Source organism: Anomaloglossus baeobatrachus, chromosome 5 (genome assembly GCF_048569485.1).
Source record: "Anomaloglossus baeobatrachus isolate aAnoBae1 chromosome 5, aAnoBae1.hap1, whole genome shotgun sequence".
Taxonomy (NCBI): Eukaryota; Metazoa; Chordata; class Amphibia; order Anura; family Aromobatidae; genus Anomaloglossus; species Anomaloglossus baeobatrachus.
This window is the reverse complement of record NC_134357.1, coordinates 332,075,394-332,103,001: the sequence shown is the minus strand read 5'-3', so window position 1 is coordinate 332,103,001 and position 27,608 is coordinate 332,075,394. Positions and strand designations below refer to the sequence as shown.

The 27,608-nt window shown below is 49.6% G+C and overlaps 1 protein-coding gene across 1 annotated transcript in view; it reads left to right on the top strand.

The window, feature by feature from the left end:
* The window catches only part of CTNNBL1 (catenin beta like 1), an 83,968-nt gene that overhangs the window by 45,483 nt on the left and 10,877 nt on the right, over positions 1-27,608 (top strand). The window contains exons 8-15 of the mRNA XM_075347544.1: positions 13,850-13,922; positions 14,195-14,253; positions 15,553-15,701; positions 15,820-16,001; positions 24,494-24,591; positions 24,706-24,786; positions 26,590-26,727; positions 26,973-27,045. Of these exons, the coding sequence (XP_075203659.1) occupies positions 13,850-13,922; positions 14,195-14,253; positions 15,553-15,701; positions 15,820-16,001; positions 24,494-24,591; positions 24,706-24,786; positions 26,590-26,727; positions 26,973-27,045 (853 nt within the window). The remainder of the gene's footprint in view (positions 1-13,849; positions 13,923-14,194; positions 14,254-15,552; positions 15,702-15,819; positions 16,002-24,493; positions 24,592-24,705; positions 24,787-26,589; positions 26,728-26,972; positions 27,046-27,608) is intronic.

Here is a 27,608-nt window from a genome sequence, read left to right as displayed (position 1 = left end):
TGTACCCCATTGACTTGTCTGAGGGTGATGCGGATGTTAGTGACTTGATTGCGTCCATTAACTCCGTACTGAACCTCAACCCTCAAGAGTCAGAGGAACAACCCTCTCTGGTAGAGGTACACCAGTTTACCTCTCCTAAGAAACCTAGGAGTATGTTTTTTTAACCACTCCAGCTTTCACACCACTGTTAACAAGCCATGGGCCTGTCCTGACAAACGTTTTCCGAAGCGTAGTTCAGATGACCGTTTCCCTTTTCCACCGGAGGTGGTTAAGGACTGGGCCCAGTCCCCAAAGGTAGACCCTCCGGTGTCCAGAATCTCAGCCCGCACAGTCGTAGCTGTGGCTGACGGCACTTCTCTTAAGGACCCCACTGACCGCCAGGTTGACCTTCTGGCCAAGTCTGTATATGAGGCGGCAGGAGCCTCGTTCTCCCCGTCTTTTGCGGCAGTGTGGGCTCTTAAGGCAGTCTCTGCCTCTCTGGCGGAGATTCATTCCCTCTCCAGGGACTCTATTCCTGAGATGGATGCCTTAACTTCTCAAGCTTCGGCTTTTGCATCCTACGCCATGTCTGCCATCCTGGAGGCTTCTCACCGCACGGCGGTGGCCTCCGCTAACTCCCTCGCGATCCGCAGGATCTTGTGGCTTCGAGAGTGGAAAGCAGACGCTTCCTCTTAGAAGTACCTTGCGAGTCTCCCTTTTACTGGGTCCCGGCTGTTTGGGGAACAGCTGGATGACATAATTAAGGAAGCTACTGGCGGGAAGAGTACTTCCTTGCCACAAGCTAAAGCCAAGAAACCTGTCCAGGGCAGGAACCAATCGAGGTTTCGTTCCTTTCGTTCCTCTAACTGGTCATCCTCTAAGCCCTCGGCCTCGTCCACTACCGCAGCCAAAGATCGTAAATCCAACTGGCGCGCAAAGCCGCGTCCTCAAAAGACCGGAGGAGCCGCTGCCACTAAGGCAGCCTCCTCGTGACTATCTGGCCGCGCCAGCAACGTCCTTGGTCGGTGGCAGGCTCTCCCACTTTGGCGACGTGTGGTTGCAACACGTCTCCGATCAGTGGGTGCGGGATATCATCTCCCACGGCTACAGGATAGAATTTTCTTCCAGCCCGCCAAACAGATTTTTTCTGTCCACCCCCCCCTGCTCCAAGGCCGCCGCCTTCTCTCAGGCCGTGGCATCCCTGCAGGCCAACGGTGTAATTGTTCCGGTTCCCGCCCGGGAACGGTTCAGCGGTTTCTACTCAAACCTCTTTCTAGTCCCCAAAAAGGACGGTTCCTTCCGACCCATCCTGGATCTCAAGCTTCTCAACAAGCATGTTCAGGTGCGGCACTTTCGCATGGAATCTCTGAGATCGGTCATTGCCTCAATGACCCAAGGAGATTTTCTGGCATCCATCGACAACCACCTGTTGGCGGGCAAGCACATTCGAGTTCAGTCGGACAACGCGACAGCGGTTGCCTACATCAATCACCAGGGCGGGACTCACAGCCGTCTGGCGATTGTTGGAGGTTCAACGAATCCTCCAGTGGACGGAGGACTCCAAGTCCACCATGTCTGCAGTCCACATCCCAGGCGTGGAAAACTGGGATGCCGATTACCTCAGCCGTCAAACCGTGGACAGCGGCGAGTGGGCCCTGCATCCGTCAGTGTTCAGATCAATCTGCCGCAAGTGGGGCACTCCGGAAGTGGACCTCATGGCATCCCGGCACAACAACAAGGTTCCGGTTTACGTGGCTCGCTCCCACGATCCTCAAGCCTTCGCAGCAGACGCACTGGTTCAAGATTGGTCTCAGTTCCGTCTGGCCTATGTGTTTCCCCCTCTAGCGCTCTTGCCCAGGGTTCTGCGCAAGATCAGAATGGAGGGCCGTCGAGTCATACTCATTGCTCCGGACTGGCCCAGGCGAGCTTGGTACTCAGACCTGCTCCGTCTGTCCGTAGAGGTGCCGTGGCATGTCCCGGACCGCCCAGACCTTCTCTCTCAAGGTCCGTTCTTCCGCCAGAATTCTGCGGCTCTCAGATTGACGGCGTGGCTCTTGAGTCCTGGATCCTGACGGCTTCAGGCATTCCCTCTGAGGTCATCTCCACCATGACTCAGGCTCGGAAGTCTTCCTCGGCCAGGATTTACCACAGGACTTGGAGGATTTTCCTGTCCTGGTGTCGCTCTTCCGACCATGCTCCTTGGCCGTTCTCCTTGCCGACCGTCCTGTCTTTTCTACAGTCCGGTCTACAGCTAGGACTGTCCCTCAATTCCCTCAAGGGACAGGTGTCGGCTCTGTCGGTATTGTTCCAGCGGCGTATCGCCCGACTGGCTCAGGTGCGCACCTTCATGCAGGGCGCATCTCACATCATTCCTCCTTACCGGTGGCCCTTGGATCCCTGGGACCTTAATCTGGTCCTCACGGCCTTACAGAAACCCCCCTTTGAGCCTCTCAGGGAGGTTCCCTTGTTTCGACTTTCACAGAAAGTTGTTTTTCTAGTAGCCATAACTTCTCTCAGGAGAGTTTCTGATTTGGCTGCGCTCTCTTCGGAATCCCCCTTTTTGGTGTTTCACCAAGACAAGGTGGTTCTTCGTCCGTCTCCGGATTTTCTCCCTAAGGTGGTGTCTCCTTTCCACCTTAACCAGGACATTTCATTGCCTTCTCTTTGTCCGGCCCCTGTGCATCTCTTTGAAAAGGCGTTGCATACCTTGGATTTGGTGCGGGCGCTCCGAATCTATGTGTCACGCACCGCCGTTTTTAGGCGGTGCACCTCACTTTTTGTGCTAACCACTGGTCAGCGCAAAGGTCTCGCTGCTTCTAAACCGACCCTAGCTCGTTGGATCAGGTCGGCTATCACCGATGCCTACCAGTGTTCTCAGGTGCCTCTCCCGCCAGGGATTAAGGCGCACTCGACCAGAGCTGTCGGTGCCTCCTGGGCTTTCAGGCACCAGGCTACGGCTCAGCAGGTTTGTCAGGCTGCCACGTGGTCCAGTCTGCACACTTTTTCGAAGCACTACCAAGTGCATGCTCATGCTTCGGCAGATGCGAGCTTGGGCAGACGCATACTTCAGGCGGTTGTCGCCCATTTGTGAAGTTAGGTTTTGCCTACTTCTCAGTTTGGTTTATTCCCACCCATGGACTGCTTTGGAACGTCCCATGGTTTGGGTCTCCCATAAGGAACGATAAAGAAAAAGAGAATTTTGTTTACTTACCGTAAATTCTTTTTCTTATAGTTCCGACATGGGAGACCCAGTTATGGTTATTCCGAGTTTTACTCTATCTCTACTTATGGGTGGATGTCCTCCTTCAGCTTTTGCACTGAACTGGGTAGATTGTCATCCAGGGGGTGTATATAGCCCGGAGGGAGGAGCTACACGTTTGAGTGTAGTACTTTGTGTGTCCTCCGGAGGCAGAAGCTATACACCCATGGTTTGGGTCTCCCATGTCGGAACTATAAGAAAAAGAATTTACGGTAAGTAAACAAAATTCTCTTTTTTACAAGGCTGGAGCCTTCACATGCCGCGCTCCTTCACCATCCCCTGGGGCTCTGGCTTGAAGTGGGAGCCATCACGGTTCTCACTGCTTTGCAGGAGACCGGTCTCCATCCGCAGCCCTTTCAGGATCCTGCCGGACGGAGCGCTCACCTCCCAGGGACCTGGCACCTGCGTCTCACAAGCTAAGTACTGAGACGTTTTTACCACAGAAAGTGGTCTTTCCAGGGGTCCCTTGTACTTTATTTATTGGGGAGAGTGTGTTATATGACTGTGTTAACATTTCCGGCCGGTTCTCCAGTTTTCACTGGAGAACCGCGCCGATGGTGCCTGCACGCTGGCCGCATGTTTAAATCTAGGCCCCGGCTTCGCCTGAGGCCTAGTTTCGCTTTCACTGCCCCTGCATGTTAGTCATGCAGTGGGACAGTGTGGCTCCGCCCAGCGGCTGTTCAGCACAGGGAACGGACACTCCTCACTGAGGAAAGATTCCCTCCCCTGTATACCTCATTTGCCCGCTCTCAGAGTAGGCCCCGCCCCCTCTCCTCGCTCCGGTCGCCATTTTCTCAGCGTTCTCAATGTCTGCATAGGCACAGAGATACCACATTGTGACAAATGTGGGCCTGGGCTGGGGGACTGGAGGGCACAGAAATGTATGTTAAACGGTCTGGCAAGCCACAACCTCCGGTTGTGCAGCTGCTTATATTCTCTGTTTATATACTCTGCTGGGGGTCATTCTGGACAGAGCCCCCACTTCTGCAGCATGTCTCACATCAGAGCAAGGCTGCAAGGCTGTTCTTAATATGCACTGCATGTAGACTCGTACTGCCTGTACCGAGCACAAAACACAGTGGTCCCTCAGCCTGGAGGCTCATCAGTGGTCCCTCCAGCTGCTCCGGCTCCGGTGGTGCTGAGCATGCATTAGCCCCCTTCTCAGGGCGCTTCTGCTGCTACGGCTCGCTCAGCAAAGCTCTCAGAGGACTCTTTATCTGGTCTCAGACACCGTCCTCCTAAAATGGAGACGCAGGGTCCCCTGTCCTTCCCCGTCCCGCAGCTCTGATTCACGAGCTGACTCACTGGACGAGGAGGATGTCTTTACTAGGGGCTCGGACGCTACTTCATGTACCATTGATCTGTCCGAAGGTGATGCAGATGCTAATGATTTGATTGCGTCCATTATATTTGTACTGGACCTCAATCCGCCTGTATCAGGGGAGTATCCCCCTCTGGCAGAAAGGCATCAGTATACCTTAAAGAGAACAAGGAGTGTGTTCCTTAACCACTCCAGTTTTCAGCCTACTGTGACCAAGCCCAGAGCCTGTCCTGACAGACGCTCCCAAAGCGTGGTTCTGATGACTGTTTCCCCCTTCCACCAGAGGTGGTCAAGGAGTGGGCTCATTCACCAAGGGTGGTCCCTCCGGTGTCTAGTATTTCAGCCCGGATAGTTGTATCAGTGGCTGACGGCACCTCTCTAAGGATCCCACTGTACATTAATTCTGTACTGGACCTCAGTCCGCCAGTATCAGAGGAGCAACCCTCTCTGGCAAAAAGGCACCAGTTTACCTTGCCTAAGAGAACAAGGAGTGTGTTCCTTAACCACTCCAGTTTTCAGGCCACTGTGACCAAGCCCAGGGTCTGCTCTGGCAAACGCTTCCCGAAGCGTGGTTCTGATGACAGTTTTCCCCTTCCACCAGAGGTGGTCAAGGAGTGGGCTCATTCACCAAAGGTGGTCCCTCCGGTGTTTAGACTCTCAGCCCGGACCGTTGTGTCAGTGGCTGATGGCTCCTCACTTACGGTTTTGCTGTCCGCCAGGTTGTCCTTCTGGCCAAATCTGTATGGAGGCGGCAGGGGCCTCGTTCTCCCCAGCTTTTGCAGCAGTGCGGGCTTTCAAAGCCATCTCTGCTTCTCTAGAGGAGATGCATTCCCTCACAGGGACTCTATGCCCGAAATGGTTGCCTTAACTTCCAGACTTCAGTCTTTTCATCCTATGCCATGTCTGCCATGCTGGAGACTCTCACCGCACTGCGGTGGCCTCGGCTAATTTCCTCGCTATCCGCAGGCTCCTGTGGCTTCGGAAGTGGAAGGCGGATGCTTCTAAAGAAGTTCCTTGCTGGGCTCCCTTTTGCTGGGACCAGACTATTCGGGAACAACTGGATGAAATTATTAAGGAAGCTCTTGGCGGGAAGAGTTCTTCCATGCCACAAACCTAAACCAGGAAACCTGTCCAGGGCAGGAATCAGTCGAGGTTTCGTTCTTTTCGTTCCTCCATCTGATCGTTCTCTAAGCCCTCGGCCTCGTCCACTAGCTCAGCCAAGGATCGTAAACCCAAATGGCGCACGAAGCCGTGTCCTCAGAAGACCGCAGGAGACGCTGCCACTAAGTCAGCCTCCTCCTGGCTATCTGGCCACGCCAGCAACGTCCTTGGTCGGTGGCAGGCTCTCCGACTTTGGCGACGTATGGTTTTAACACGTCTCCGATCAGTGGGTGCGAGATACCATCTCCCACGGCTACAGGATAGAATTCTATCCAGCCCGCCAAACAGATTTTTTTCTGTCAACTCCCCCCTGCTCCAAGGCCGCCGCCTTCTCACAGGCTGTGGCATTCTTGCAGGCCACTGGAGTAATTGTACCGGTTCCCGACTGGGAACGGTTCTGAGATTTCTGCTTAAATCTATTCCTAGTACCCGAAGAGGGCGGTGCCTTCCGACCTGGATCTCAAGCTTCTCAAGCATGTTCAGGTGCGGCATTTTCGCATGGAGTCTCTGCGATCAATCAATGACCCAAGGAGATTCCCTAGCATCCATCGACATCAGAGATGCCTATCTGCATGTGCCAATCGCAGTTTCACACCAGCGTTGGCTACGTTTTGCAATCAGAGTGGTCCAATTCGTGGCTCTTCCCTTGGGGTTAGCCACGGCCCCTCGAGTATTCTCAAGGTCGGGGCAGCTGTGATTGCGGTCCTGCACCTCTAGGGGTTGGCAGTGATCCTTTTGTCCTGGACAGCCTTCTAGTCTGGGCTTCATCCAGTGCAGACTGTTAGCGGAGTGCCTCGCTCACTCTCGCCACTCTAACCAATTCGGGTGGTTTGTCATTCTGTCCAAGTCCACTCTGACTTCGATCCAGAAGCTCACATACCCAGGGACGCAATTCGAGACTCTGTCGGCACTTGTGAAGCTGCCCTTAGTCAAACAGCAGTCCCTCCGCTGGCGGTCGACGTCGTTCCATCAGGCACCTAATACAGGTGCTGGATCAGATGGTGGTGTCAATGGAAGTGATTCCCTTGCCCAGTTCCATCTGCGTCCTCTGCGGCTGGATATTTTCCGCTGTTGGAACAAGCGGACTTCCTCCTTCCACGGGGTGGTGGCTTCGCCACAGACCAGGGGCTCGTTTCAGTGGTGGCTTCGGCCCCTCTGTCTCAGGGACGCTCCTTCCTGGCCCCGTCCCGGGTGATCCTCACCAAGATGCTAGTCTATCCGGCTGGGGAGCAGTATATCTCCACCATGGAGCGCAGGGCACTTGGACTCTGTCCGAATCAGCCCTCTGGATCAATGTGCTGGAAATCAGAGCTGTGTTTCTAGCTCTCTAAGCCTTTCACCATCTGTTGGCGGCCAGGCACATTCGAGTCCAGTCAGACAACGCTACAGCGTTTGCCTACATCAACCTCCAGGGCGGGACACTCAGCCGCCTGGCAATGTTGGAGGTTCATCACATTCTTCAGTGGACGGAGGACTCCTAGTCCACCATATCCGCAGCCCACATCCCAGACGTGGAAAACTGGGAGGCAGATTGTCTCAGCCGTCAAACCGTGGCTCCACGATCCTCAGGTTTTTGCGGCAGACGCACTGGTTCAAGTTTGGTCCCAGCTTCGTCTGTCTTACGTGTTTCACCCTCTAGTTCTTGCCCAGAGTCCTGCGCAAGATCAGAAAGGAGGGCCGTCGGGTCATTCTCATTACTCCAGACTGACCCAGGCAAGCTTGGTACCCTGACCTGCTCCGTCTGTCCGTAGAGGTGCCATGGCATCTCCCGGACTGTCCAGACCTTCTCTCACGAGGTCCGTCTTTCCGCCAGAACCTGCGGCTCTCAGATTGACGGCGTGGCTTTTGAGTCCTGGATCTTGACGACTTCTGGTATCCCTCCTGAAGTCATCTCCACTATGACTCGAGCTCGGAAGTATCCTTTGGCCTTTTGGCCTTGCCGACCCTTCTGTCCCTTCTACAGTCCGGTCTGCAGCTAGGACTATCCCTCAATTCCCTTAAGGGACAGGTCTCGGCTCTGTCAGTGTTGTGCCAGCGGCGTATCGCCCGGCTGGCTCAGGTGCGCTCCTTCATGCAGGGCGCATCTCACATCATTCCGCCTTACCGGCGGCCTTTGGAGCCCTGGGACCTTAATCCGGTCCTCACGGCTTCCGGAAACCCCCCTTTGAGCCTCTTAGGGAGGTTTCTTTGTTTAGTCTTTCACAGAAAGTGGTCTTTCTAGTGGCCATAACTTTCCTCAAGAGAGTCTCTGTTTTGGCTGCACTCTCTTCGGAGTCCCCCCTTTTTTGGTTTTTCATCAAGACAAGGTGGTTCTCCGTCCGACTCCGGACTTTCTCCCTAAGGTGGTTGCTGCTTCCACCTTAACCGGGGCATTTTCCCTGCCTTCCTTTTGTCCGGCTCCTGTTCATCGCTTTGAAAAGGCGTTGCATACTCTGGATCTGGTGCGGGCGCTCCGGATCTATGTGTCTTGCACCGCTGTTCTTAGGCGGTGCACCTCTCTTTTGTGCTGACCACTGGTTAGCGTAAGGGCCTCTCGGCATCTAAGCCGACCCTGGCTCGTTGGTTTAGGTCGGCCATTTCCGATACCTACCAGTGTACTCAAGTGCCTCTCCCGCCGGGGATCAAGGCACACTTGACCAGAGCTGTCGGTGCCTCTTAGGCTTTCAGGCCCAGGCTACGGCTCAGCAGGTCTGCCAGACTGCCACTTGGACTAGTCTGCATACCTTTTCGAAGCACTACCAAGTGCATGCTCATGCTTCGGCAGATGCGAGCTTGGGCAGACGCATCCTTCAGGCGGCTGTCGCCCATTTGTGAAGTTAGGTTTCGCCTACTTCTCAGTTTTTCTGTTTATTCCCACCCATGGACTGCTTTGGAACGTCCCATGGTCTGGGTCTCCCATAAGGAACGATGAAGAAAAAGAGAATTTTGTTACTTACCGTAAATTCTTTTTCTTATAGTTCCGACATGGGAGACCCAGCACCCTCCCTGTTGCCTGTTGGCAGGTTTCTTGTTCCGTGTGTTATCACCGGCTGTTGTTGTAGACAGAGGTTCCGGTTGTTCCGGGTTTTGCTCTGTCTCTACTTGTGGGTGGATGTCCTCCTTCAGCTTTTGCACTAAACTGGCTATATTTGGTTATCCAGGGGGTGTATATGCTAGGAGGGAGGAGCTACACGTTTGAGTGTAGTACTTTGTGTGTCCTCCGGAGGCAGAAGCTATACACCCATGGTCTGGGTCTCCCATGTCGGAACTATAAGAAAAAGAATTTACGGTAAGTAACAAAATTCTCTTTTTTTTTGCACTTTCTTTATACGAGGTGCAGCTGGGCCTCTTAATACAGCCGTGCATAGTGGAATCTCTGTCCCTTGTGTGCTGCAGTGAGTAGTGTCCGGGTAATCCGCCTAATCTAATAGTAAGGGCGTGGTAATAGGTTGCTGGCTGGACACCATGCGCATACAAGTGTGAACAGCGCCCTATGTAGTGTCCATCATGCTGAGAGGTTTGTCTGCATCCTGTTTGTGCATAGATGTGTTGGCCTGGACTAACTGGACTGGTTGCCCTCTTTTGTGCTGAGAGTATATTAAATTTTTGGGGGAGTTTTTATCTCCTCTTTTTGTTGCTATTTTTGATATTATCAGAAGGAGGCAGACATGGGGTAGCACTTGGTCTCATTTCTGTCTTAAATATGTTGTGTTTTATTGATTTCCCTTTTTTTTCTTTTCATATTTAGCTCACGATTGGGCAACAGAGTGGCATTGTCACTCTGTCATCCCAACTAGAGACTGAAAACAGTGTGGGGTTGCGTCACTACTGTTGTCTCTCTAGTTTCCGTCAGCTGGACCCCAGTTTCCTCCTCATGTTCGCTCGGCACCAGAGCAAGACGTTCAGATTCTCCCATACATAACAGAGCGTCCCTACCTGGGAGCCCTCTCAGGGTGGGTGGTAGTCTCCTCCTTTTCCAGGGTGAGTGGCTTTCCGTAGTCAACTATGCATGAATTCCGGGACCTTGTATTATTCGACTACAATATAGTTTTCCTCACTCCCGCTTCTTTGAATCTCACCCTCCAAAGGATCCCTCTCTCATACCTGGTTTCTCCAAAGCCATGGATTCTTTCTCCAGGTCCATTGTCCTCATTCCTTTTCCCTCTGAGTTTCCAAGGTTTCTACTCAAACCTATTTGTGGTCCCAAAGAAGGATGAATGCATCCACCCAATTTTGGATCTTAAGGTAGTAAACAGGCGCGTCCGCCTTCGCCACTTAAGGATAGTCACTCTGCTCAATAATAGCCTCCGTGGAGCCTCTGCTCAATGGAGCCTCTGCTCAATAATAGCCTCCATGGAGCCTGAGGAGTTCCTTTTGTTCAGTGGACATCCGGGATGCATATCTCCACAAACCCATTTTTCCATCCCACCAGAGGTTCCTGCATCTCGCAGTTCAGGAGTCCCATTTCCTGTTCACAGCACTGCCGTTTGACCTATCCACAACGTCCAGGGTCTTCACAATGGTAATGGCAGCCGTCATGACAATTTTCAGGATCAGAGGCATTTTCGTCACCCCTTACTTGTTTGACACCGCATGTGCAAAAGTCTTACTGCCCAAACACCAGCTCTCTGCCCTCCTAAGAGGGACTTAAGGGTGTTTTACACTCTGCAACATCGCTAGCGATAGCACCCGCCCCCGTCGTTCGTGCAACATTTGGTGATTGCTGCCGTAGCGAACATTATCGCTACGGCAGCGTCACACACACATACCTTTTCAGCGATGTCACTGTGACCGCCGAACAATCCCTCCTTCAAGGGGAGGTGCGTTAAGCGTCATAGCGACGTCACTGCGGCGTCACTAAACGGCCGCCCAATAGCAGAGGAGGGGCGGAGATGAGTGGCCGGAAGATGCTGCCCACCTCCTTCCTTCCTCATTGCCGGTGGACGCAGGTAAGGAGATGTTCGTCGTTCCTGCAGCGTCACACATAGCGATGTGTGACGCCACAGGAACGACTAACAACCAGCGGCATGCACCACCAATGATATTATGAAAAGGAGCAACGTGTCAACGATCAACGTTTTTTTGACGTTTTTGCGATCGTTGATCGTCGCTCCTTGGTCTCATACGCTGCGATGTCGCTAACAGCTCCGGATGTGTGTCACGAACAACGTGACCCCGACGATATATCGTTAGCGATGTCGCAGCGTGTAAAGCACCCTTTATTCTCAGTTATCTCTCTCCGTGCTCTCTCTGATTCTCCATGAGCGTTCTGGGCAAGATGTTAGCCGCAATGGAAACCATTCCTTTTTCTCAGTTCCACACTCGCCCGTTTGAGTTCTTTCTTTCATGAAGATGAGACAAGTGCACTAACTCCCTGAACCGGGCAATAACACTTCCTGGCCAGATCAAGAGATCTTTGGACTGGTGGAGACATTCTTCTCTCATTCTTCATGAAAGATCATTTTTACTGTTTCACTGTCGCATCATAACGGACACCAAGCTCCTCAGCTGGGGAGCAGTTTTCCGGAACCTTACAGTGCAGGATTGATGATGCTCCGTATCATCTCTTCCTATCAACATTTTGGAACTCAGATCCCCAAATCCTCCTTGCTCTCCTTCATTGGCAGGATCTTCTCTTCAACAGTCCGATCCCTGTCTTGTTCGACAACGCCATGCCCGTGACAAACATTAACCATCAAGGAGGAACTGGAAGCCTAGCAGTGATGTCAGAAGTCTCCCGGATCCTTTCGTGGGCCATATGGAATGTACGAGCAATTTCAGCAGTACACATTCCCTGAGTGAACAACTGAGCTGCTTACTTTCTTGGCTGAGAAGGCCTCACCGCAGGCGAATTGTCTCTGAACCAGACTTTGAACAGATCTAGCTCAGACATGGAACTCCCAATATCGACCTGATGGCATCCAGATTGAACCACAAGGTTTCCCCAGTTCATGACCAGATTGTGAGATCCTCTAGTGATGGACTCCGCTGCTCTGGCAATCTCCTGGTCCCAGTTCTATCTTCCATATCGGTTTCCTCCTCTACCACTGATCCCCAGGCTGGTCAACCAGATCAAAGCGGAAGGAGTGCCCATCATACTCCCTGCCCTGGATTGGCCCAGAAGACCTTGCTACGTAGAGCTGATCCACTTCCTCGTGGACATCTCATCGAAACTTCCAGATGTCCCCACTTCCACCAGAATTCTCAGTCTATCAATTAAACGCTGTTGAAGCTGCAGTTTTTAGATCCTCTGGTATCTCTCTGATCAGGTCATCTAGACTATGATCAAAGCAAGGAAGCCTTCTTCCTCTCATATACCTTCACACTCCGAAGGCTGCCTTCTGCTGATGTGAAATGAATCGGACTGCTTCCAGGGTCTTCTCCTTACCTTCCCTGCTATCCTTCCTGCAGTATGGTCTTGATTCAGGCCTGTCCCTTAGCTCTCTCAAGGGCAAGATCTCATCGTCCTTCATTCTCTTCCAGAGAAGTCTTGCGTCTTGTCCCCAGGTCAGAACCTTCCTTCAGTGGGTTGAACATTCTGTGCCACCCTTCCGAACTTTGGTAGAGTCTTGAGACCTTATCTCAACCTGGTTGTCCTCCAGAAGTCTCCTTTTGAACCGCTATTACGTTTCTAGTTTCAACTCCTGGAAGGTTTCCTCCTTGGTAAACATCACCTTGATCAAACAAGTGTCCGAACTTGCGGCTCTCCTGCCGCTCACCTCTATTTAGTGTCCCATCAAGACAGGGTGGTTTTGCGTCCGTCTCCATCTTTTCTCCCTGAAGTATTTTCCTCATTTCACCTTAATGAGGAAATTGTGCTCCCTTCCTGTCTCCTCTCATTCACAAACAGTCGCTTCACAAGCTGGGCCTCGTGAGAGCACTCACCCTTTACATTGCCAGGACGGCAGTCTTTCAGACTAACAGACTGTCTTCATGAATTCAGATGGTTATTGCAGAGGACTTCCTGCCTCCAGATCCACCTGGATCTGGTTTGCCATCCTGTAAATTTACCGGATAAAGGTCAGAAAGCGCCCACTGAGGGTCACAGCTCACTCGTGTAGTGTGGTCCTCCTGGGCTGTCCTTCACCAGGCTCCTGTATCGCAGTTTTGCAATTCTGTTACCTTGTCTTCCATTCATACCGTCACAAATTTCTACAATGGTACGCACCATCACCTCCTCTGATGCGAGCCTCGGTAGAAGGGTCCTGCATGCCACACTGGTTCAAGCTCAGACTTGAGGGTACTATCCTGTGCCCATCCATAGGACTGCTTTAGGAGATCCTGTGGTTTCCTGTGTCCTCCAATGAAGTGATAGAGAAAAAAATGAGTTTGGATACGCACCGTAAAATCTTTCTTGGAGTCTTCATTGGGGGACACAGCACCTGCCCTTGTGTTTAGTTATCAGTTGTGCTCTTTTAGTCCATTATTTTAATCTGTTCTTGCCTTACTGTTGCTTCTCCTACTACTTTCTCACTAACCGATTTATCTCTGTTCCAGTTACTGGGTGTATACTACTGGGGAAGAGCTCACTTTTGTTTGCATAGTGTCAGCCTTCTAGTGGCGGTAGCAACATACATCCATGGTTTCCTATGTCCCCTAATTGAAGGCTCCAAAAAAGAGATTTTACGGGGATCCATATAGGGGGTTGTTGAGAGGGGCATATTATATGTACGTGTGTTTACTATGCTAAAATCCAACACCACACTGACCATTGTTATTCAGTTGGTGTGTTTTAGATGAGTTTTATTTCTCCTTGACTGTGTACATATGGAAAAAATCGCAACGTGTATCACAAGACAGCAAGTGTCAGACAAACAAGCTGCCCAGAAGAATTGTGCAGCTTGTCTCAGCTGTTGGCAACTTTTCATTATGGCCGTTTTTTGGTTTATGTCAAATGCAAATAACATTAAAGTCTATGGCAGCAAAATAATGTACAATTTCGACTTACCGTGAATAATCTAGCAGTTTGGATTGTTAGATTGCGATGCGACCACATTGAGAATCATGGTGATGTTGCCTAGCCTCAATCCCCCTTTACTGTAGATCCCCAGCGTTCCTACTGCGCTATAATTTTATAAATTCTCTCCGCGCTGCTCTGTGTGATTTGTGGCTGCCAACACACTAATTCCTGAGTTTTTCCTGGCGTATAGGCCAAGCTACCGTTTGATGCCAACAAGCTGTACTGCAGTGAAATTCTGGCTATTCTTCTACAGAATAACGATGGTAAGAGGATTATGGTTTTACTGTATTGTTTATGCCTTCTGTTATTTGTGGATGGTATATATTGTTCAGCTGACTGCCTTCAAGTATTCCATAACCTTCTTCGCATCTAGTCCTCTCCTACTCCTGACACGGACTGCTCTCTACTCTCCCCCTCTCCATTCCTCTCCTCCCTCCTCAGTCTCATGTACCATCTTGCCCTCTGTCACTGTGTATTGATCCTCTCTGCTGATGGATTTATTCTTCTCTGCTGACATTATCTTCCCTTCTCTCAGACACTCGGGAACTCCTGGGGGAGCTGGATGGAATAGACGTGCTGCTTCAGCAGTTATCGGTGAGAGCCTCCCACTCCCTGCCCGCGTACACCTTGGCATCTCTCCGAGCATACGGTGGTAGACTGCTGTCTCAGCTTTTACAAGATAATGTCAATGCGCACCTGCCTGTGATACTGTCTAATGCCAAACCCCATGCCACCCAGACTGTGCAAAAATATTGATTATTGCTATTCTTCTCATCATTTTCTGCTACCTACCTTTATCTTTCTGCCAATTGCCTCTATGGTGTACACCTATGTCACAACAAACACTTAATGTGGCTTACAGCTTTGATCAGGAGTCATACATTCATTAGGATCTGTACAGGTTTATAGGTTTGTGTGTGTGTGTGTGTGTATAATAGAATATAATATGCACACACACACACACACACACACACACACACACACACTATATATATATATATATATATATATATATATATATATATATATATATATATATACTGTAAATACACAATGTACGCTTAAATGAACATATTCCAGCTTGAGTTACTGCTACATTTTCTTTGCAGTGCTGTTTAAATAATTGGTAATTTTACACAAATGTCATGGAGTCATCTACAAGGGTTGTCATGTCACTAATAAGTATCATATTGCTCTTTAGGTATACAAAAAAAAGCCATCTATATGTCGTAGAGCTGTTATTAAAATTTTCTAAAGATTATGGTAATCTGTATGCAGTGTTTCTTCAAGATTGAGAACATCAACTTCTTGAACACCTAATTCTGGTGCTAGCCGAATACAGATACCTTTAAAGGGAATCTGTCATCAGGTTTTTGCTATTCAATCGGAGTGCAGTATAATTCAGAGGAAGAGATCTTCATTCCGGCCTGTTGCCTTTTCAATAAAATCACTGTTTTAGCTGCAGCAGATGATCACTAGAGGACTAGTAAACCTGCTGTCATGTAGGCCTGCATATTCAGGAGCTCTATATAACTCTGCCCCCACCACTGATTGACCGCTTTTTGCATGTACACAAAAAGCTGTCAGTCAGTGGTGTGGGTGGGGTTGTACATTTTTATCAAAATGACAGCAAGCAGCTCAGTAAGTGATACATCACCGTAATGAGGGTCCCTGCCCGTACACTATACTATTCTCAGATTACATGGCAAAAACCTGCTGACAGATTTCCCTTACAGACCACCCTATTAGTTCTTTTACATAATACAGATGCCAGATATATTACATGTTTGATGCTTATGACTTGGAGGGGGGCAGGGAGAGAACACCTATGAGGATACCTGTGGGTTTATGCATTTAACATAGTGGATCACTGAGGATTTTGCTTCCTCTTAGGTGTTTAAGCGGCATGATCCTAGCACCGCAGAGGAGCAGGAAATGATGGAGAACCTGTTTGATGCCCTTTGTTCATGTCTAATGTTGAGCAGCAACAGAGACCGATTCCTGAAAGGTGAAGGCCTGCAGCTGATGAACCTTATGCTTAGGTGAGGTGCTCACCATTATAAAGATTTATGAAGGAACAGGCAGTATAATAAATGTGTAGCTTTATATAATGTATTATAGATCTTAAATTGCTGTCCTGTAATCCTTGGTCCTCTTCAGAGAGAAGAAAATGTCCCGCTGTAGCGCTCTTCGTGTGCTGGACCATGCCATGATTGGCCCTGAAGGCAGTGACAACTGCCACAAGTTTGTAGACATCCTCGGTCTCAGGACCATCTTTCCACTCTTCATGAAATCGCCCAAAAAGATGAAGAAAAGCGGTGTTTCCGAGAAGGAACATGAGGGTGAGGAAACTGTAAAAATGAACTGGTGCTACTCTGTCCTTTGCAGCCGCCCACTGCACTGACTGGTACAATGCTCCGAGCTTGAGCAGTTCAGTCCGCCACGGCTCGGAGAGCACTGACTGTGCACAAGGTTAAAAGTAAAGCGGAAATTATGCGGCACAGCAAATTACACGTCTTGTCGTATGCAGTAAAAATATCTTCTCTCGGAAGCTAAGCTGGATATCCATTCTCTTCTGTGGAAATTCCTTGTAGACTTTCAGAGGAGTCGTTTCTAGAGGTTCGACTAATCCATCTGATTACCCAGGAGCACCCGGCTCGCATTGCTTTTAGACAGCGGTCCCAGGTGACACTGTTAGTCAGTTTGTGATGGCAGGAAACTAAAGCCCTGAATGCAGCGGTTATTTTCCCAGTAGCAAGTGTCACTGTCATTCCATCTATGACCTTTATCACGGACTGCTCCGACTTGGCTTTTATGTGGAGAACGTTGCCATTCAGGTTTGTGAGAGCGTTCACGCTGCAGTCTAAATGCAAAAAAAATACATAGGAAATTTTTATGCAATCATGTGCCCATTACTTCTAAAGAAACCACCGAAAAATGACTTTTACATTCAGCTTTTCTAAGATACCGAAGGGCAAAATAGGCTAGTGATGTAACGCCTGGCATGGTTTCTTGGCATCACCAAGCAGGTGTGCTGTTCAGAAGTCTGGAAATTGGACTTATTACAATAAGAAATGAGATGGCGGTTATATTGGTTCAGTAAACAAAGCTAATGAATCGTGGAATAGAATTATTAATGTCGGATGTGGCCTCTTCATCCTCTTCACTTACAAGGGTATGAGCTGCTATGTCAGGCACAGACCATGGACAGGAGTGGCTCAGATTGTGGGAAGAATAGAACTTGGCAACACTTTTTTAATCTGTTAGTGCAAATGTACGTATCGAAGTGCTGGGGTCACAGTGTGTGGAGGGAGCTGAGATATCTTCCTATGCGGTAGATTCTGTCTATATAATGTAGCCATTATCTGCGTCTAAGAGTAGACAATTGAACTCTGATGGCTGCTGTTAACCATTTACATGCTGCTATCAAGATCGACAGTGGCATTAAAATGGAGCACACACATCAGCTTCCAGCGGGGGGAAGGGCACCAATGATCAGGATAGCTGGAGGCCTACTGAAGATGGCCATTACTGCAATCTTGGTACCCCAGTGAACTTCAGCCACAGGCAATTTTCATTATATATCGTATCTTTCGTTTTATAAGACACACCCCAAATTTTGAGAAAAAAAGGGGGTCAGTCTTCTAATCCGGTGGTGTATTACCCCGTGGGGGGTGTGGCAGCAGTGGTGGAGCGAGGGTCATAGGAGGCAGGGGTGATCGTGGAGCAGGGCGATGTTGCGGACTGTGCGGCAGGTGTCCCAGATGCTCAGCGGCGCTGAGAGGCAGAGAAAACATCCAGAAACTGTCAGTGGTGTGGGCTTCAAAGAAATGGCGCCCGGAGTCAGCACGTGCGCAGATTGAGTAATTGGCTCAATGACAACCTGAGATCTCATTTATACACGCGCCACCTCCAGACGCCATTTTCGTTAAGTCCACTGCTGGTATATCAATGGGCCGGAGGCGGCGCGTACGCAGATGAGATCTTGAGCTGAGAGCTCCATTTGTGCACGCGCTGACTCTGTGCGCCATTATTTGAAGCCCACACCGCTTACGTCTTCAGGATGGCCCCTGCCTCACCGCTTGCACCACAGAGCAGTGCCGCCTGCCGTACAGCACCCGCGGCATCGCCTCTGCCTACTGTCAACATTTTCCACCACCCCCCGGTAAGCTACATTCGGATTATAAGACTCACCTCTCATTTTCCTCCCAAAATTTTGGGAGGAAAAGTGCGTCTTATAATCCGAAAAATACGGTCCATTAATACTGGTGTATTGTAGCATATAGCATAAGCGAGCGGACATTTGCAGGTTCCAGTCTCCTAATGGTAATAAAAAATAACGTTAACATGCTATTACGGTGTTTGTAAAAGTTCAGCGCATCAAAATATAAAATGGATAACGCCCTGCCAAAAAAAAAAAAGTAAAAAAAGTCAAAGCACTAGAAATGTGAGGGATTTTTAGCCTCCACCTACATATAAAATGACATAAAAACTATCAAACTGTGCCATTTCCCCTTAATTGGTATCAATGAAACAGTTAATGTACTAGTAAAAAAAAAAGTCTTAACTGTGTTAAAGGAAAAATATTAAAACCCTACGGGTGTCGGAAAATGGTGACACCAATTTTTTTATACAATCCAGTTTTCTTTTTCGCTCCTAATTGGGAGACCCAGACAGTGGGTGTATAGCTACTGCCTCTGGAGGCCGCACAAAGAACTACACTTAAAAGTGTAAGGCCCCTCCCCTTCTGGCTATACACCCTCCCGTAGGAGTACGGATTCCTCAGTTTTAGCTTTGTGCGCAAGGAGGTCAGACACGCACGCATAGCTCCATTGTTTTTAGTCAGCAGCAGCTGCTGACTATGTCGGATGGAAGAAAAGAGGGCCCATACAGGGCTCCCAGCATGCTCCCTTCTCACCCCACTGTATGTCGGAGGTGTTTGTAAGGTTGAGGTACCCATTGCGGGTACGGCGGCAGGAGCCCACATGCTGATTCCTTCCCCATCCCTTTTTACAGGGCTCTGGGTGAAGTGGGATTTACTGGTCTCCAGGCACTGAGACCGTGCTCCATCTACAGCCCCTGGAGAAGATGCTGGATGGAGCGGAGTACATCAGGGACATGGCCCTGCTTCCTCAAGGTACTCTGTGTCCCCGTGCATTTGGCGCTCACACCGCAGCATGCTGGGTGTTGTAGTGCGCCGGGGGACATCAGCGCTGCGGCGCTTGTGCCATGGCCTCATTCAGCTTCGCTGAAGCAGGCACACTTCTGGGAATCGGTCGCGCCGGCCGCTGGGACTGCGGCGCGGCTGGCACTTGTGGTGCGCCGGGGACTTCAGCGCGGCCCGCGCTTTTACGGCGGCCGCGCTGATAACTCGAGTCCCCGGCTTTTGCGGCCTGCTTCCGTTCGTTCCCGCCCCCAGACCTGCCAGTCAGGAGAGGGGCGGGACGCTGGTCAGTGCATCAGCGCCGAGGGCTGGAGTCGTTTTTACATACTCCAGCCCTCACAATCGGCACAGAGGGGACACTGTTTCCCGCACTTTTGTTTGGGAACTCCCACGGCCCGCCCCTCTCCACAGACGCCGGCAGCCATTCCTGCTGACACGCTGAGCTGCAGAGGGGAGCCGGGGAGACCCAGACAAGGAATTCTTCGCCTCTTACCCGCTGTTCAGCGGGCGGTAAGCAGCCCTCAGGGCTCACCCCCTCTTGTGCCAGTAGTATTCTTAGTATTTTGTTTTTTACAAATACTTGGTATTACATAGCGCTGGTCGCCCTTTGGCTATAGACTCTCTCACATTGCAGAGAGCCAGCAGCATGTCGTCCGTAAAACGCAAGGGTGCCAAGGCACAGACATTATATGCTTCCTGCACCGCATGTGGGACTTTTCTACCGGCAGGCTCCACGGACCCCCATTGTGTGCAGTGCTCGGCCCCTGCGGCGCTTGCACAGCCGGGGCCTCTGCTGGACGTGACCCAGGGTGTACCACCTGTGAATGCTGTCCAAGTGACAGGAACTGAGTTTGCAGCTTTTGCTGACAGAATGTCTCTCACTATGTCACAAATTCTTGACACATTGCGAGCTAGGCCTGTACTTCAGGCCACGGACACTGTGCAATCATTGCCCCCTGGTCCCCCTCAGCTGAATTACCTCCAAGCTCCGGGACGGGCATATACACCTCAGGGTGAAGACTCTGACTCGGACGATGGCCCAGGGCAGCCTAAGCGGGCTCGCTATGACGGACCTTCACATTCATCTCAATGGTCAGGATCCCAGCGAGATGAATCTATGGGTGATGAGGCGGACGTAACTGATCAGGATTCTGATCCTGGGACCGCTCTCAATCTAGATACACCAGATGGTGACGCCATAGTTAATGATCTTATATTTAACATCAATAAGATGTTAAATATTTCCCCACCAGCTCCTCTTGTAGAGGAGTCAGCTTCGCAGCACGAGAGAATCCATTTCAGATACCCTAAGCGTACATTAAGCACTTTTCTGGACCACGCTGACTTTAGAGACGCAATCCAGAAACCCCACGCTTATCCTGAAAGGCGTTTTTCTAAACGGCTTAAAGATACACGCTATCCTTTTCCCCCTGAGGTGGTCAAGGGTTGGACCCAGTGTCCAAAAGTGGATCCTCCAATTTCCAGGCTTGCAGCTAGATCCTTGGTTGCAGTTGAAGATGGAGCGGCACTTAAAGATGCCACTGACAGGCAGATGGAGCTCTGGCTGAAATCCATCTATGAAGCGATTGGAGCGTCATTAGCGCCTTCTTTTGCGGCCGTATGGGCACTCCAAGCTATCTCAGCCGGGCTTGCGCAAGTCGACTCAGTCACACGTGCATTTGCCCCGCAGGTAGCACCATTGACCTCGCAAATGGCGGCATTCGCGTCGTACGCGATTAATGCTGTTCTTGACGCTACAAGCCGCACGGCAGTGGCGTCAGCCAACTCCGTTGTTTTGCGTAGGGCCCTGTGGTTGAGACATTGGAAAGCAGATTCTCATTCCAAGAAGTGCTTAACCAATTTGCCTTTTTCTCGTGACCGATTGTTTGGAGAGCGTTTGGATGAAATCATCAAACACTCCAAGGGTAAGGACTCATCCTTACCGCAACACAGACAAAACAAACCCCAACAGAGGAAGGGTCAGTCTGGTTATCGGTCCTTTCGAGGACCGGGCAGGTCCCAATTCGCCTCGTCAAAAAAGACTCAAAAAGACCAGAGACGCTCAGATTCTTGGAGGTCTCAGTCACGCCCAAAAAGGACAGCCGGAGGAACCGTTGCCAAGACGGCGTCCTCCTGACTTGCGGTCTCCGATTCCCACACCCGCGGTCGGTGGGAGGCTTTCCCACTTTGGCGACATTTGGCTGTCACGCGTCAAAGACCGTTGGGTGAGGGATATTCTGTCTCACGGGTACAGGATAGAGTTCAGTTCTCGTCCGCCAACTCGTTTCTTCAGAACTTCTCCACCACCAGACCGAGCCGATGCTCTGTTGCAGGCGGTGGCCGCTCTAAAGGCGGAAGGAGTGGTGACCTCCGTCCCTCTTCAGGAACAAGGTCACGGTTTTTACTCCAATCTGTTTGTGGTCCCAAAAAAGGACGGATCGTATCGACCCGTCCTGGATCTAAAGTTGCTCAACAGACACGTAAAAGTCAGGAGGTTCCGGATGGAATCCCTACGCTCCGTCATAGCCTCAATGTCTCAAGGAGATTTTCTAGCATCAATAGATATCAAAGATGCGTATCTCCACGTGCCGATTGCACCAGAGCATCAGCGTTTCCTACGCTTCGTCATACACGACGAACACCTGCAGTTCGTAGCGTTACCTTTCGGTCTGGCAACAGCCCCCCGGGTCTTCACCAAAGTCATGGCAGCAGTAGTAGCTGTTCTGCACTCGCAGGGTCACTCGGTCATCCCGTATCTAGACGACCTGCTTATAAAGGCACCCTCTCAAGAGGCATGCCAACACAGTCTGAAGGTGGCACTAGACACTCTCCAGAGTTTCGGGTGGATTATCAACTTTCCAAAGTCTCATCTAACCCCGACCCAATCTCTGACTTATCTTGGCATGGAGTTTCATACTCTCTCAGCGATAGTGAAGCTTCCACTGGACAAGCAGTGCTCGCTACGGACTGGAGTGCAATCTCTCCTTCAGAGCCAGTCGCACTCGCTGAGGCGCCTCATGCATTTCCTAGGAAAGATGGTAGCAGCAATGGAGGCAGTCCCGTTCGCGCAGTTTCATCTGCGCCCTCTACAATGGGACATTCTACGCCAGTGGGATGGGAAATCGACGTCCCTCGACAGGACTGTCTCCCTCTCTCAGACTGCCAAGGACTCTCTCCGTTGGTGGCTTCTCCCCACCTCATTGTCACAGGGAAAGTCGTTCCTTCCCCCGTCCTGGGCAGTGGTCACGACGGATGCGAGCCTATCAGGGTGGGGAGCGGTGTTTCTCCACCACAGGGCTCAGGGGACGTGGACTCAGGAAGAGTCCACCCTGCAGATCAATGTTCTGGAAATCAGAGCAATCTATCTTGCCCTGCGAGCCTTCCAACAGTGGCTGGAAGGCAAGCAGATCCGAATTCAGTCGGACAACTCCACAGCGGTGGCATACATCAACCACCAAGGGGGAACACGCAGTCGGCAAGCCTTCCAGGAAGTCCGGCGGATTCGGACGTGGGTGGAAGACACGGCATCCACCATATCCGCAGTCCACATCCCAGGCGTAGAAAACTGGGAAGCAGACTTTCTCAGTCGCCAGGGCATGGACGCAGGGGAATGGTCCCTTCACCCGGACGTGTTTCAGGAGATCTGTCGCCGCTGGGGGATGCCGGACGTCGATCTGATGGCGTCACGGCACAACAACAAAGTCCCGGTTTTCATGGCACGGTCTCACGATCACCGAGCTCTGGCGGCAGACGCCTTAGTTCAAGATTGGTCGCAGTTCCGGCTACCGTATGTGTTCCCACCTCTGGCATTGTTGCCCAGAGTGCTCCGCAAAATCAGGTCCGACTGCCGCCGCGCCATTCTCGTCGCTCCAGACTGGCCAAGGAGGTCGTGGTACCCGGATCTGTGGCACCTCACGGTAGGCCAACCGTGGACACTACCAGACCGTCCAGATTTGCTGTCTCAAGGGCCGTTTTTCCATCTGAATTCTGCGGCCCTGAACCTGACTGTGTGGCCATTGAGTCCTGGATCCTAGCGGCCTCAGGTTTATCTCATGAAGTTGTTGCCACAATGAGACAGGCTAGAAAACCATCCTCAGCTAAGATCTATCACAGGACGTGGAAGATTTTCTTAGCGTGGTGCTTGGCTCAAGGGTTTTCTCCCTGGCCATTTGCATTGCCAATTTTTCTTTCCTTCCTGCAGTCTGGGTTGGAAAAAGGTTTGTCGCTTAGCTCTCTTAAGGGTCAAGTCTCCGCGCTATCCGTATTCTTTCAGAAGCGCTTGGCACGGCTTTCTAAAGTACGCACGTTTCTCCAAGGAGTTTGTCATATCGTTCCTCCTTACAGACGGCCATTGGAACCCTGGGATCTGAACAAGGTTCTCATTGCTCTCCAGAAGCCGCCTTTCGAGCCTTTGAAAGAGGTTCCCCTTTCTCGGCTTTCACAAAAGGTAGTTTTTTCTTGTGGCGGTCACGTCTCTTCGAAGAGTGTCCGAGCTAGCGGCGTTATCTTGCAAATCTCCCTTCCTGGTGTTTCACCAAGACAAGGTAGTACTGCGTCCAATTCCAGAGTTTTCTCCCAAGGTGGTTTCTTCCTTTCATCTCAATCAGGATATCACTTTGCCATCTTTGTGTCCGCATCCAGTTCACCAATTTAAAAAGGGTTTACATCTGTTGGACCTGGTGAGAGCACTCAGGATTTACATTTCTCGCACGGCGGCTCTACGCCGTTCTGATGCGCTCTTTGTCCTAGTCGCTGGGCAGCATAAGGGATCGCAAGCTTCCAAATCCACCCTGGCGCGGTGGATCAAGGAACCAATTCTTCACACATACCGTTCTGCTGGGCTTCCGATTCCATCTGGACTGAAGGCCCATTCTACCAGAGCCGTGGGTGCGTCCTGGGCATTGCGGCATCAGGCTACGGCTCAGCAAGTGTGCCAGGCGGCTACCTGGTCGAGTCTGCACACGTTTACCAAACACTATCAAGTGCATACCTACGCTTCGGCAGATGCCAGCCTAGGTAGACAGGTCCTTCAGGCGGCGGTGGACCACCTGTAGGAAGAGGCTGTCTTACAGCCCGTTCATGTGGTATCTTTTTACCCACCCAGGGACTGCTTTTGGACGTCCCACTGTCTGGGTCTCCCAATTAGGAGCGAAAAAGAAGAAGGGAATTTTGTTTACTTACCGTAAATTCCTTTTCTTCTAGCTCCAATTGGGAGACCCAGCACCCGCCCTATTTGTTCTTAGGGTTTCGTTTTTCGGGTGCACATGTTGTTCATGTTGTTTCTTAAGTTCTCCGATCTTGTTATCGGATTGAATTTGTTTTTGAAACTGTTATTGGCTTTCCTCCTTCTTGCTTTGGTACTAAAACTGAGGAATCCGTACTCCTACGGGAGGGTGTATAGCCAGAAGGGGAGGGGCCTTACACTTTTAAGTGTAGTTCTTTGTGCGGCCTCCAGAGGCAGTAGCTATACACCCACTGTCTGGGTCTCCCAATTGGAGCTAGAAGAAAAGGAATTTACGGTAAGTAAACAAAATTCCCTTCTTCTTAAAGGCTCCACTGTCGTGACACAAGTCATTGGGAGGTTTAGCATCCCTTACATGTCACTAAAGAGGCTCTCTATACATTTTCACATAAGCGTTTCTGTTGTAACTTGCCATTTTTACTATACAGAGCATATCTGTTCTATCCTGGCTTCATTACTGCGGAATCTGAAAGGGCAGCAGAGAACCAGACTACTCAACAAGTTCACCGAGAATGACAGCGAGAAGGTGAGTGTGTCAGGAATCTTCCAGAAAATCCTGTCCCCACAGTATGTTATACTAAGATTTGCTGTGTGATTCCGGAACACTCCGCTCATTGTCTGAAGCCTTTCTATTTGCCAGGTGGACCGCCTTATGGAGCTGTACTTCAAGTATTTAGAAGCTGTGCGGGTGGCTGACAAGAAGATTGAAGGCGAAAAACACGTTAGTATCTCCACAGTCCCACATTTCTTAAGGTGCTTAAAGGGGTAGTCCCACCTCCAAGATCCTATCCCAATATGTAGTAGGAGTAATAATAATAAAATTAGCAAGTACCTCCAGACATGACATGTAGTACAGTTCTTCTGATTCACTGCCTCTTTCCTCATGTGCAGGGCATTGCAGGACTTTAGGTATCTTGATGTGGATGATGGAGGAGCTGCTCTTGTGTTGTTCAAAATCCTCTCCGAATCTACACAAAAATAAAAAAAGAAATCTCCTTCTGGCAATTGACGGAAAAGTCTAAGCCCATCTTTGAGACTACCATTGGGTGTCTGCGATCATGAACCCCCCCTCAATTATATTGGGGTTTTTTCAAATATCTATATTTTTGTTTCTCAAAAGGCAAAGGATATAATAAAACTATGCAGTCACCAATAAGCTCAATTTAAAGAGGTTGTTAACCCCTTATTAAAGAATTTATTCTATCTAAAGAAGTTTTGAGGGCAATTTGGGCCTTCTTCTTTCTCCTGACCAAACTCAGACATCGCATGGGGGAAAACGAGTCGAGAACGGAGTGATTATCATTTGCATTGGAGCTGATGATTGTGCCAATAGAGTGAGCAATCAGTGATCTAAGTACAATTTCTCATCGTCATTTGTGTTTTATTAAGCAATTTACATGGTAGGCAACGTTATTACGGACTGTCCTCAGTGACTGGGGGCACCATATCGAATTTAGGTTACCAACCTCCATGGCAAGGCAGGGCTTCACTATGGGGACCAGACAGTGGATACTTGTTAGGATCTTCTACCTTGTATTGACACCTAACCCCCAATTTATATATTTACACTTACCTACCTCAATGAGCGTGTTATCGCACTATTGAGTGATGTTTATTTTTGCATTCATGATCTATGTGCATTTAATATCTTGTAGATTTTAATAATTTAAGTAATAAAATTGTGCTTTTAGTAACTATATTTGGGATATTTTTAATAAGCTGTAATTATCAAGTTTTATGCTTTTTTTTTAACTTAAAAAAACATTTTATTTGTTCAGGTCAAAGTTGTTTTGGCTTTCAGATGTGTAAAAGCACTTTGTAGCATAGTGGTTCAGTGGAACACCTCATGTTTCCAAATGCTATTATCCTTCATATGTAGGGTTAATGTGCAAGTAAATCACAATCTAAAGCTGCCCATCCTCTGCACTGAAAACCTGGCTAGCAGGATTAGATGAACTTTATTCCTCCCAAGAGCCTCCTGCTTTCAGTCATATAGGCGCAATTTCAGTCACCGCTTGGTAAATAGTGAGCACTCCAGGAACTATGACAGATCACCCCTCGGCAGCACTCTTGTGCAGAGAGAGCGATCAATCATAAGTTACGGCGTGTGCTTACAGCCTCCGCTCACAATACTGTGAGTGATGACTATAGCCCCTCTGTGCATGCCTCTATGACTGAAAGCTGGTTGGTACCGGGAAGAATAAAACTTTTCTTCCAGTAATCGCACTTTCAGTAAGGCAGCCAAGACAGCATTGTAATACTATAACCTGAAGCTTAACCCTATATATGCAGTTTAATCGCATTTGAGTAGATGACAGGTTCACTTTAAGGCCTTTCTTGAAATATATTAAAGGTTACAAAGTAACAAGCCTTATGGATTGTTTGTTTTTTTTTTTTTTTTTTGTTTTGAAAAAGAAATCTGACATTAAAGTTTTGCGAAAAGAGTAATCGCCCATCCTGTGAACTGGGAAAACAGTATGCTATTGTCGAGCTACCATTCATCACTTTTTCTTCCTCTAACTAGGACATGGTGCGGCGTGGTGAAATACTAGACGATGATTTGGAAGACGAATTTTACCTGCGCAGGCTGGATGCCGGGCTGTTCCTGCTTCAGCTGCTGTGTTACATCACTGCAGAGATCTGCAACAGTAGCGTGCCACAGGTGAGCGCAGCAGCCGGATCAGCGTCAGGGAGCGCCTCCTGCTATGTGATCTGTTAGGGGAATGCATCATGGCTTTTCTGCAATACAACGTTATTAGCTATTAACGTGATAAACTTGTATATCTTTTACAAAAAAATAGTTCTTTCCTCTATTGTCCGCAGTGATTTTCTAGACACTGACTTTTTTATGGTTGAAGGGTATTTTGCGTGCTTTCTGACTTCATGTTCTGTGTTCCTTGGCTGTAGGTACGACAGAGAGTGATGCAGATTTTGAATATGAGAGGCAGCTCCATCAAAATCATTCGACACATATTAAAAGGTGAGTAATAGGGCTCGCTTACACAATCGTATAACAGAGGATCGGCACTCATTGAATTTGGTTTTTTTTCGCTTTATTTCAAACCATCAAATGTACAAACAAATGTACAATAATGTACAGTGATGCGTTTCGGTCATGAACAAAATGACCTTTCTCAATCTCAAAGTGGACCACCGTATAACAAGGAAAAGTGCTATCCAATATTTTACCGGATAGCATTCACTCCAGTGTTACACTATGAAACCATTTGCATCAGCATATTATTTTTTTTCTCATGCCGATCCCGCATGAGAAAAAAAAATAGCTGCGATTGGCAGCGTATTTCGGCTCACACTTGCCCATACAAGTTTAACACTAGAAGTCCCAGAGAGGGGTCATTTAACATTTCTACCATTGGAACCCTATGGAGCTCGAAATTTCTGGAACTTCTAGTGTTAAGTGCATATGAAACATCGCACTGCACTTTGATGTCATCCAAGTGCAGTTTGACCTATGCAGCAACAGGCAATGGAGGATATGGAGAAATTAATCTCTCCAACTTTTCCTCACCTGTGAGCTATTTC